An 11,976-nucleotide genomic window follows, 5' to 3' on the forward strand; every position below is an offset into this window, starting at 1 on the left:
TCCTAATTCCTTGGTACTATGCTGACATACCCATCCCTCTCCGCTTAAGATATATTAACAAGAATAAAAAGTTCGACTTTCCCTCCAATGGCTCTTCAATCAAAGACATACAAGCTTGGGGTTGTGTGCCGATCATCTAAGGCTACATGCCCTCAAACATTGGGCTGCATTCATATGAGAGATTAGAAGAAAAATCGTTGAAAAAGATCCAAATCCCACATGGGGTTTAACCATAAAATTTATCGATCCATAACATTGGTGGTTTGATAGAGTCATTATATCAATAAGAACCAAAAAAACTAAAATTGTATACCAGCCTTTCTATCAGGTGGCCATGTACAACGTCCTCAGAAACCACATATCTTCTACAATCATTTTCTTCTTTCATTTCAAAAATTATAAAAGAAAATTTAAGAGTTGATCTCTTATATACACACATCCTCTACAATCACATTAATTAAGATTCAAAATGTTGGTGGACAATGAAATCTCCTTACAATCATTTTCTTCTTTCATTTCAAAAATTACAACAGAAAATTTAAGTTGATCACTTATACAATCACATTAAATTAAGATTCAATATGTTGGTGAACAATGAAATCTAATGACAGTTCGATGGAAGTTCAAGAGCACACATGTATGTTTTTGAAAATTAGTGAATTCAATCTAAATAAAAATGACTGGCCAAGATGAAGGGATCTTTCTTGCAGTAATGGTGCTAAAATAGAGCTAGATCCTCTGCAAATGATCTCATAACAATTTCTTGTCTCATACTCCATAGATTTTTCCACATAGCAATTAGAACCTATCAATAATAATAATTAGAACATATCAATTTGGATTTACAAGAGGATCAGTGCATTCTTAACCCAAAAGATAGGAATATAGTTATAGTTGTGACTTTTGTGTAGTTTATCTGCTAGATGTACATATTACATTTTTTATCCCGATTATTTGGTGTGTATATTTCATACCTGAGATTTGTTTAGGGTTATTTGATCTGGTTTTAGCTCTCAGGGGACCCAAACTAATTGTTGTTGCTGATCAAAGCACTACTGAAGGGAAATAAGAACAACTTTGCTACCCTATTAAGTTCTATATTGATGGAGTTATTTTGGATATATATATATATATAGATATAGATATATATTTTGTCCTAAAGCTTATTCTCTGAATTGTTAATGTATAATTTTATGCTTCATTTGTTTGTGTTGTCCCTGATTGTGTAAAAAATACATGTATAAAAATGATTGTAATCTAGAGACTTCTAAGCCCCTAGGTGACAAAAGTAATTGTATTTTCACAGCAAATTAAAAAAAGGAGGAACTTGGGATGAGACGAAGAAAGAAGAAGCGTGAGGGATGGGGAAATTGAAGGTTCGTTTGATTGCAAAGAAATAAAAAAATTAAATTAAATTAAATTAAATTCAAAAGAGAAACATAAGACTAGGAGAGACTTAAGAGGGTTTTTTTTTTTTTAAGGAGTTTGTTAGATGAGTTGACTTAAATTCGCATTAGATACTTTAAGAGAATTTAATAGAGCAAAATTACCAATTGACAATTGTTTCAGGTTATGAATGACGGGTATGGCATCTCAATGCCAAAGGACCCAGAGCTAATGTTGTTCCATTTTAGCTCAATTTCTTTTCAACATTTCTCTTGTCAGATTTAGGCGTAGTAGTCAAAGTTTTTTTTCAACATTTCTCTGCCAATCAATACATATAGAGTGCCAAGGTTAACAGAGACATTAGTTTCCACGCCTGAACACTTCTATCTGATATTGCCACGTGTAAGAATATGACGTAGCTTTACGTCACCCACCACTCTTGAAAACCCTCATTCTTAAAACAGCACACAAAAATTTGAGAAAATAAAATTTGTGAAAATTACCCGAAAATGTCTCTATCCGATTCCGATTATAAATGGGGACAGTACACAAAGAAACGCAGAAAAGCGGAGAGATTTCATCACGGCGACGATTAGTTTAAACCACCAAGAACCCTAAAACCGGCCAGCGCCCAGAAACCCATCTCTCTCTATCTCTCTCTCTCTCTCTCTCTCTTCCACCTACGAGACTTGTTCTTCTGCAAATCATGGCTGGGCAGTCTCGTAAATGGATGATTTTGGTGGCTACGATTTGGATTCAAGCCTTTACGGGAACTAATTTTGATTTCTCCGCTTACTCGACGGACTTCAAATCGGTTCTTGGTATTTCTCAGGTTCAGCTTAACTATCTTGCCGTTGCATCTGATCTTGGTAAGGCTTTTGGATGGTCTTCTGGTCTTGCTTTGCTCTATTTGCCCCTTTGGGTTGTTATGTACATGGCTGCTTTCATGGGAATCGTTGGTTATGGAGTTCAATGGGCAGTGATTCAGAATTTTATCTCTTTGCCTTATTTCTTGGTTAGTTCTCTTACCCTTCTCTGTTTTTCCTTTTCTTTAAATTCTTTTGATTGAATTGGATGATATTGGTTTTTCTTGCTTGATTAGTCTTTAAAGAACAACCCCCCCCCCCTTTTTTTTCTCTCTCTCTACATATAACATAGAAAAGAACAAACCCTTCTTGCATTTTGAGACAAATTGGTCTTCTGTGTTTGGAGGTGAAGCTCCATTGATTTTCCTCTGTTCATCTTCATCCTTTCTCTCATTAATATCTCTTTCATTCAACTCTTTTAATTGGATTGGGTTTAAATTTCTTGTCTAGTTAATGATGAAAGTTTACTTTATCTCTATAACATTAAAAACAAGAAAACCTTTTCTTTTTTTTTTTCTTTTTCTGGGGGGAGAGGGGGGAAGGAGGAAATGGGTCTCTGTTTCTGTAAGTGAAGTTCCTCTGTTTTTGGGTTCCCCAATTCTTGGAAAAATCCTGGTGAATTTTCATCTTCTCTTAAAAAGCCTTAGCTTTGATTTTGAGAGATATAGGTCTCTCATCTCTTTATTGGAGGAGAAGAACCACCATTGATTTCCTCTTTGTTTCTTAGTTCGATTATGAGGGGGAAAAAAAAGTTGGTTTCCTTCATTTTAAGACCCTTTTAGTTCCCCTCTATTTTTAGTTCCTTTGATTTGAGGTGTAATTTGGTAAATTCAAAACCCTCAACACCCCCCCCCAAAGGGTATTTTGGTAAATTCAACAAAAAAGATAAGGGTAATTTGGTAAATGAGTTATTGTTAGATCCATCTTTTTTGGTGGAAATTGTTAGATCCATGTTAGTTGCTATATAACGACATCTAAACGACAGCATGCACGTGAAATTTGGATCTCTTCTTGTGCACTCGTCTGATTGGTATCGGAATGATAGGTTGTATCACACCGATCGGATTTGATTCCAATCGAACGTTGGTGGCGGGACTTATAGTGGGTGTGAAAGTCCTGAATCACAAACAGTAAATCCCTGTGTGAAAGAACACGTTGCGACGTGGCCGAAGTGCTCTCAAGCAATTGGTAGTGTAGACGAGCTCCCGCCCCTTAAACGACCGGGAGTTTGGCTTTACGTACCCAAGTGGGGATGGGTGGGAAGGTAGGGATGTGTACCACCGTCCCCACATGGGAACTTGATCAGAAGAGATTCGTTGAATTGACTACTGTTGGAACACTAGTTGACGTCATCACCTATTTTCTTTATTGGAGATTGGTGGGCCGAGATCGTGGGGAGACGGAGGTTATTTTGTCATTAAATTATTCAAAAATAATTTAATCGAAACATTTTTTTTTTTGTTATGTTTTTTTGTTAGAAATCGAAACATTTTTTACCAGGAAGAAGCAAGTTCTCTGTCGGGATTAGTATTCTAGGGAAGCAAGCTCATTTTATAATTAGTTTCAGAATAAAAGGCTGAGGTGGCACGTGGTTAAAGTGGTTTTCAAATTATACAACTATAGAAAGAAGAAAGTAGCATAATGAAGTTCATGGCCCACCATGTTCTGGTCCAACTAGTAAGTCCCACCTTGTTCGCCCACCCACCATGTTCAGCTGCCCAAAATTTTGGTAGTATTAAGGAAAAATGTTTTTGACATTTTACCGTTTTATGGGGAAAAAAAAATGAAATAAAACGTTTGGTGTCAATTTGGTGTTTTTTGGTTTTTTTGAAATGAAAAAAGTGAAAGATAATTTAAAAACAAAAAATGATGGAACGAAGAAACTTTGTTCTATCATTTCAGTTATGTTCCTAATACAAAAAAAAAAAAAAAATGAACAACTAAGGTAATCGTTCTTGAGATAGGTTCACCAAACATCATTTTTTTTGTTTTAAAATGATATTTTGTCATAGAAATTAAAAATTCTGTTTTTAACACGAAACATCATTTTTTGAACTAAATGACTACTAAACGCAGTCTAAGCAAAATCGGACTTGAACTATAGATATTGAAATAAAAACCATCTATAAATGAATTTGATTTAAACAGTTTTCTAATTGGCAATTAAGCTCAAGTATATCATGTACGTGAATATGGCATCTATTAAATGAGGAGAGAGAAAATAGATGTCATATCCACGAACCAGGGATGTTCACATACATTCAAGTACATGAAGGTTCACCGGACTTGCATGTATCTATGACAGTGTATTAAAAAGTTTCTAATTGTGATATTCATAATGATGCAGGTCTTTTTAATGTGTTTGATGGCTGGGTGTAGCATTTGCTGGTTTAACACAGTATGTTTTGTCCTCTGTATTCGAAATTTTCCATCAAATCGTGCCTTGGCTTTATCTCTCACAATCAGCTTCAATGGCGTAAGCCCAGCCCTATACACTCTAGCTGCTAATTCAATAAATTCTGATAATGAATCAGTCTATCTACTTCTCAATGCCATCGTCCCTCTCGTCACATCCTTCGCTGCATTAATCCCTATCATTCGCCAACCACCAGTAGATACCCTCTCTCAAGATACAGTTCAACGAGACTCCCTTGTATTCCTCTTCCTCAATTGTCTTGCTATCTTCACTGGCCTCTACCTTCTACTCCTCAATTCAATTTCATCAGATGCAGTGACTGCCCGGATCCTCTTCGCCGGAGCAATCCTCTTACTAGTCCTCCCATTATGCGTCCCTGGCGGTGTCGTCGCACGAGCTTGGGCACATCGGAATATCCATACGAGTTTTCGACTCGAAGGATCAGCTTTCAGACTAGTTGATGTTGATGAGCTTGAGCTTCATAAAGAACTACTTGGACGTGAGAACAGTAGCCTTAGCAATGGTGGTACTGGATATATGGGTAATCCTAGTACTCCTCGTACTCCTCGTACTCCCAGAACTCCTCGAAATGCTGGTGGGCAAGATGTAGGAGAGTGCATAGGGTGTTGCGAGAAGGTGGTTTACAAGGATCAGTTGATGATGCTAGGGGAAGAACACTCAGCTTCCATGCTTGTTCGTAGGTGGGACTTCTGGTTATACTACATTTCTTACTTCTGTGGTGGTACAATCGGACTAGTTTACAGTAACAATCTCGGCCAGATTGCGCAGTCACTTGGGTTTAGTTCCGAGACTACCACACTCGTTACCCTCTACTCCTCATGCTCGTTCTTCGGTCGCCTTTTATCGGCCGGCCCGGACTTCATGCGAGGGTAAGTAATTTGAAAAAAAAAAAAAAATTACTACTACCCTTTAGGTATAAAAATAAAATAATTTATTTTCCTTTTGGGTTTTCATAAATGAAATTTAGCTGTTGTCTAGATTATGGATGAAATTTAGTTGTTGCCAACAACCCCTGTGGCATCCAAAGAAATAGAATCTAAAGGGTGAAGGATATTTGTGAAATGAAGTATTCCATTTCTTTGTCTACCCATGTGGGATTGAGGTCAAATTTTTTCCCCAACAAAAATTTCCTAATACCCTCTTAAGTTTTGATATTTTTCAAAACACCCTCTTAAATATTCATATTTTCAAAAGTACCTTTTAAGATTCTATTTCTTGAGAGCGGATCAGGTACTCGTACGAGACTGATACACACACATGGAATCTACCCAAAGAAAAATCCTGTATAGATTCCATTTATGTGAATCATATCATACGAGAATGGTTTTTGTACAAAAACCTGATCCACACTTTTATTTCTTTGACTTCAAACCCTGGTAGCAGAAAAGTTCCTGTAATCCCTTCATGCTCGTTCTTTGCTAAAAATATCAAAATTTTGACAAAACCATTGACACATGCAGGGCAGTGTATTTTGCACGCACAGGGTGGCTGTCAATCGCACTTGTGCCGACTCCGATAGCTTTCTTACTGCTGGCATTATCAGGCGGCAGCGTAGCATTGCATGTGGGCACGGCTCTAATCGGGTTGAGTTCCGGGTTCATATTTGCTGCTGCAGTATCAATCACTACGGAGCTTTTCGGGCCTAACAGCATGGGCGTGAACCATAATATCCTCATCACCAATATCCCACTAGGGTCGCTAGCCTATGGTCTTCTGGCGGCGATTGTTTACGATTCTAACGTAGTCTCAACGCTCCAGCGACTGACCAATCTCGGCGACGAGGCAATGGTGTGTATGGGAAAAGACTGCTACCATGAAACATTTGTGTGGTGGGGTTGCATTTCAATGGTGGGTCTAGTATGTAGTGTCCTTCTTTTCATTCGGACCCGACCCGCTTATGACTCTTTTGAACAAAGCCGAAAAAGGATGGTTATTTACTAACAGCCCCCATCTTAAATCATTGATGGATGGGCTTTCACATATACCGTCCATTATGGATCTTATTATCAAGGATAAGATTACAGATGGATGGTGGATTGGTGGACCCTTGAAATGTGTAGCTTCTAATCTATTATATATCATATGTAACTGTGATATTAATCCATAGAAGCTTATACCCAAATTTTATATGTAAAAGGCAAAAATCAAATGGAAGTTTTTTGAGGCTCTTGTTCTTCAGCAATTCCCTTTCTCTTGTGTTTATGGCTTTGAATTGTTGTGCAAATAATAAGTAAAAAATAAAAATTTATACAATGAGTAGAGAAGAACCGTAAGGTAGTTCCATTGTGATCTAGTGGTCACGGATTTGAGAAGTGGAGGTTAAAGGATGCATACATTATGATTCACCAGAAACACCCCAGTGCCAGTAGCCTCGTGCACTGAATAGGTTCGTTTTTAGTAGGGAAGAAATTCCCATGAAAGAAATACCCTCTAGAGTAGACAAGTTCATCTAGAAAAACTTTGCCTTACACATTGAAGTATTTGTGGGTTCAGGGTAAAACAGCATATTTAAATCACAACATAGAGAAATTAATTTTCTGGTGCAATACCCGCATTGTAGTAGTTTTTTCTTATGCCTCTGTTTTGTTTCAATATAAAATGTGGAAAGAAAATGCAACTTCTAGAATTTATACATGCATATTTTTTTACCCAAAGCTTAGTTTGGTTGTCAAGAGTTTACCAAAAAGAAAAAGAGTTCGGTTGTCAAGAAATGAATAGAAAAGGGCAAAAAAATCAAAATTTTTTGAATTTTAAGAGAGTGAGATAAAAACATAAGCCAACCATTGCATTATGATATTAAAATATCATCATGATGCAAATCCCTTCTTTATCATTTGTCCCTTGCCAACTGTCGACAATGTTCTTTCAAAGATTCTCTTCGCCTTTGGTTATATTATTCATTTTCTCTTCCACTAGATGTGTTGTGTAGGATCTATTGACGAGAAGGACCATTGCAACAACCCGTAAGGTCGCCCCACTGTTCGAGCTCTCTTGTCTTCATTTCCATTCCCCTTAGTTGCCGCTCCATTCAATCATCCCCTACATCCCTTTAGGCTAGCAGTTAGATGATCATATTTTTATTCCATGCCTTAATACTTCAATTTCAAAAGAAAACCTAGGATTAGGGGTGTCAGTCAATCAATCCATTTGAAATAACCTAGAGAGGGTGTGAATAGGTTATGCTAGTGGATTTTAAACATTTTTGCCTTTTAAGCCCCAAATGCATGATTGTAAATAAAATGTGGAATATAAAACACAATCACACAAGTATACACAAATTTATAGTGGTTTAACTTAATCTGAGTGTAGTCCACTCCCTACAAATTCTACTTGCAAGGTACTTGATACATGCTTCCTATGCGTGGCCATGTATTGGATCATTGGTAGTGGGCAGTTGCTAGTTGTTAATTAGTAGTGGGGTAAGTTGTCATGTGATGAGTCGTTATATTATGTGAGAGTTGTTTATTTGGGTCGTTATTTTATGTGGGAGCTTATGTAATGGGTTGTTATTGTACGTGGGGGAGGTTAGTAGTATGTGGAGTGATTATAGGGAGAGGTAGTGGGAATGGTTCAGTTATGATGTATTGTTTTAAATGTATGGTTAGTAGAAAGGAAGGTATGATTTAGTGCATTATCTACTTACGAGTAGGGAGGTCAGGCTTCCTCAATTAAGTCATATCTTAGAGTTTATTTTGCACCAAACTCTTCCTTGTCGTTGTCCTTACACTAATTTCTTTTCATACCCTAACAAAACATCATAGGTAAGAAGGGTGCGGCTACGTATATACCAGCTTGGTATCAGAGCCTGGGAATGGAACAGAGACTAGCGAAATTGGAGGGAGAAGTAAGCTCAATCAAAGAGGGACAACAAGAACTTCTGTCAAAATTCAACGAAATGTTTGAGAAATTAAAACCACCTCAATCATCCCAGGAAGAAGAAGAAATTGGCGACAATTCTAGAACCTCTACCCAAAATTTTGGGTTGCCTAAATCTCCTATACAAAGCTCGCATGCACGCACCACCACCTCGTAGCAATTTACCTGCCAAAGCTTGTGAAGTTGGACTTTCCGCGTTACAACAGAGAAGAGGATACTACATCCTGGATGTGCCGTGTGGAGCAATTCTTCGAGTTTCATCAGACCCCAGAAGAGGAACGGGTTGCCTTAGCTTCCTTCCACCTAGAAGGAGATGTCTAGTTGTGGTTTCACTTACACAAACAAGGAGGAGGGTTATCTTAGGCATCATTTAGGGATGGATTCCATGCTCGGTTCGGACCTACGCCCTTCCAAGACTTTTTTGGTGAATTGGCAAAGTTGCAGCAAACTACCTCAGTTCGAGATTACCAATTGAAATTCGAGTGGATCCTATCTAAGGTAGGAACGCTTCCTCCCAATAGGCAGATCAATTGCTTTATTAGTGGCTTATGAGACAATATTAAGGCAGATGTTTTGGTTGCACAACCAGCTACGCTTGCCAATGCCATAGGGCTAGCCAGGTTGTTTGAGCCAAAAGCTTTGTCATAGAGAAGGTTTACTCCTGCTGTAGAGCCACGCAAGAGTCCGGCCAGCAACAAGGACTTGACAGGAGGGGTAGCCACCTTACCCATCAAGCTGCTTCCATCCAACGAGATGCAAGAGAGGAGATCCAAAGGACTCTGTTATAATTGCAACGAACGCTTCATACCCGGTCACCGGTGTAAGAAGTTGTTCTTACTAGTAGGGTATGAACCCGATGAAGAAGATGAAACCCCAACCGAAACCGTGGATGATGTGGCAGAGGAGATTGGGGACGTTCCTGAAATCTCTCTCCACGCTATCTGTGGAGTAAGGGCACCAGAAACCATGAGGGTGGCAGGACGACTCGGCCATGTGGCGGTCACAGTTTTGGTTGACTCGGGAAGTACTCATAACTTCCTCAGCCTGAAGTTAGCTAAAAAAGTGGGGCTCTTCCTTACAAACAAGCAACCCTTTGAGGTTATGGTTGCTTCAGGAGAGAAAATATCTAGCTCAGGTATGTGTACTAACGTGGAATTAAGGGTACAAGGAGTTTTAATTATGGCAAATTTCTTTCTTTTAGCACTTGGCGGTTACATAGTGGTACTTGGCACCCATTGGTTGCGGACACTTGGCCCAATTACTTGGGATTTCTCAAATCTCACCATGAGATACGAGATGGCTGGTAGGGAGGTTACCTTGAAGGGAAAAACTACTACTGCCGATAAAATAGTGGTTGATCCAACTCGTGACACTAGGTGCAGCAAGCAAGGGCTTCTCCTCCAATTATGTTCTATTACGCCTTCAATTGCATCAACAGTAGGGCCCACACATAAACAAGTGCAACGCCTACTCAACAACTTTAAAGAAGTTTTTGCAGAACCACATGGGCTCCCTCTAAGTCGCCAATTTGACCACCGAATTCCTCTCAAGCCCCATGCTCAGCCCGTTTGTGCCAAAGCATATCAACACCCACACTTCCAAAAGAGGGAAATCGAGAAATTGGTAGCTGATTTGCTCTCTTCTGGTGTCATTTGGCCAAGCAACAGCCCTTACTCATCGCCGGTAATTCTTGTGAAAAAACATGACAACTCGTGGTGCATGTGTGTAGATTATCGGGCTTTGAATCAAATAACAATCAAGGATAAGTTCCCGATTTCGCTAATCGATGAATTATTGGATGAACTACATGGAGCCCGATTCTTCTCCAAACTTGATCTCTGCTCTGGATATCACCAAATCAAAGTTGTACCAGAAGACACAGAAAAGACGGTGTTTCGTACACATCATGGACATTATGAATTTCTTGTAATGCCGTTTGGGCTCACCAATGCTCCATCCACCTTCCAAGCTTTGATGAACCAGATATTCAAAGAACACTTGAGAAAATTCATTTTAGTTTTCTTTGATGATATTTTAAGCTATAGCCCAACCTGGGAGGAGCATTTAGCACATCTGGAGGTGACGCTAAAGATTCTAAGGGAGCACCACTTGTACGTGAAAGAAGGGAAGTGTCAATTTGGCCAGCCTAGTGTTCATTATTTAGGCCATATTATCTCTGCCAAAGGTGTTGTGGTTGATCCAGAAAAAATCTCATCCATGCTTAATTGGCCACGGCCCAAGACTTTGAAGGCTATAAGGGGGTTTCTTGGTCTAATAGCGTATTACCGTAAGTTCATCCAGAACTATAGGAAAATTGCGGGACCACTCACAAACATGCTGAAAAAAAATGGGTTTGAATGGAATCCCATAGCAGAAGTGGCATTCGAATGGCTCAAAGAAGCTATGACCCGAGCACCTATCCTTGCATTACCCGATTTCTCTTCTCCATTTATTGTAGAATGTGATGCTAGCGGATCCGGTATTGGAGCAGTTCTACTTCAACAGAGACCAATTGCTTTTCCCAACCATGCATTGTAAGGACAAAATCTCTTATTATCTACATATGAAAAAAAGATTTTGGCACTCGTAGTAGCAATGCAAAAGTGGCATTCCTATCTGATTGGAGATTTATAGTACGGTCCGACTAACGAAGTTTAAAATACCTGTGGGAGCAGCACAACAACAGTGGTTATATAAACTAATGCATTATGACTTCACAGTAGAGTGCAAGAAGGGTAAGGAGAATGTAGTTGCTGATGCTTTGTCCAGGAGAGAGGAAGAGAATGAAGGTGGGACCCACTTTCAAATTTTAGCCTTATTGTTTCCTATTCGTAATTGGATAGAAGCTATAAAGGAGGAAGTAGAGACCAACGTGGAGCTACAAGTTCTTCTCTAAAATATTAGGAGTGAAGAAGCCGTGGGACCATGGGAAGAGAGAGATGGCGTCATTATTTTCAAAAGGAGAATTTATCTCCCTACAAACTCTCCTCTAATTGACACCATTCTTGACCAAGTCCACAATAGTACACCCGAGGGATATCACAAAACGTTCCACAGGATAAGGTCCACTTTCTATTGGCCAGGTATGTGCAAATCCATCTTAGAAAAGATAGCTAAGTGTGACGTTTGCCAACAGCACAAAGCTGAATTACAAATTCCAGCTGGGTTGTTACAACCCCTCCCTATTCCAGAACGAATCTGGGAGGATATCTCCATGGATTTTGTGGAAGGACTTCCAACTTCTAAGGGAAAGAAAACTATACTAGTAATTGTTGATCGCCTATCTAAGTATGCCCACTTTATTCCCCTTGCACACCCCTACACTGCTGCTAGCGTGGCTCAATTATTTTTTGATTATATCATGAAGCTACATGGGATGCCTAAGACAATTGTTTGTGACCGAGACCCCAC

At 39.1% G+C, this 11,976-nt stretch overlaps 1 protein-coding gene across 1 annotated transcript; it reads left to right on the forward strand.

Annotated features, from left to right (window-relative positions):
* The first annotated feature begins 1,942 nt into the window (after window positions 1-1,942).
* LOC122080915 (protein NUCLEAR FUSION DEFECTIVE 4-like) lies at window positions 1,943-6,871 on the forward strand. Its single transcript, XM_042647797.1, has 3 exons — window positions 1,943-2,401; window positions 4,600-5,558; window positions 6,150-6,871. The coding sequence occupies exons 1-3, from the start codon at window positions 2,093-2,095 to the stop codon at window positions 6,628-6,630; spliced, it is 1,749 nt and encodes a 582-aa protein (XP_042503731.1). The 5' UTR covers window positions 1,943-2,092; the 3' UTR covers window positions 6,631-6,871.
* Window positions 6,872-11,976: the final 5,105 nt, after the last annotated feature.

The sequence above is a fragment of the Macadamia integrifolia genome, chromosome 6 (genome assembly GCF_013358625.1).
Source record: "Macadamia integrifolia cultivar HAES 741 chromosome 6, SCU_Mint_v3, whole genome shotgun sequence".
Classification (NCBI taxonomy): domain Eukaryota; kingdom Viridiplantae; phylum Streptophyta; class Magnoliopsida; order Proteales; family Proteaceae; genus Macadamia; species Macadamia integrifolia.

Excerpts from the sequence above, each read along its gene's own strand:
- LOC122080915 (XM_042647797.1), top strand. The coding sequence starts at position 2,093 with ATGGCTGGGCAGTCTCGTAAATGGATGATTTTGGTGGCTACGATTTGG. Across the intron at positions 2,402-4,599 it reads TCTCTTTGCCTTATTTCTTG|GTCTTTTTAATGTGTTTGAT; the intron begins GTTAGTTCTCTT and ends ATAATGATGCAG. Across the intron at positions 5,559-6,149 it reads GGCCCGGACTTCATGCGAGG|GGCAGTGTATTTTGCACGCA; the intron begins GTAAGTAATTTG and ends TGACACATGCAG.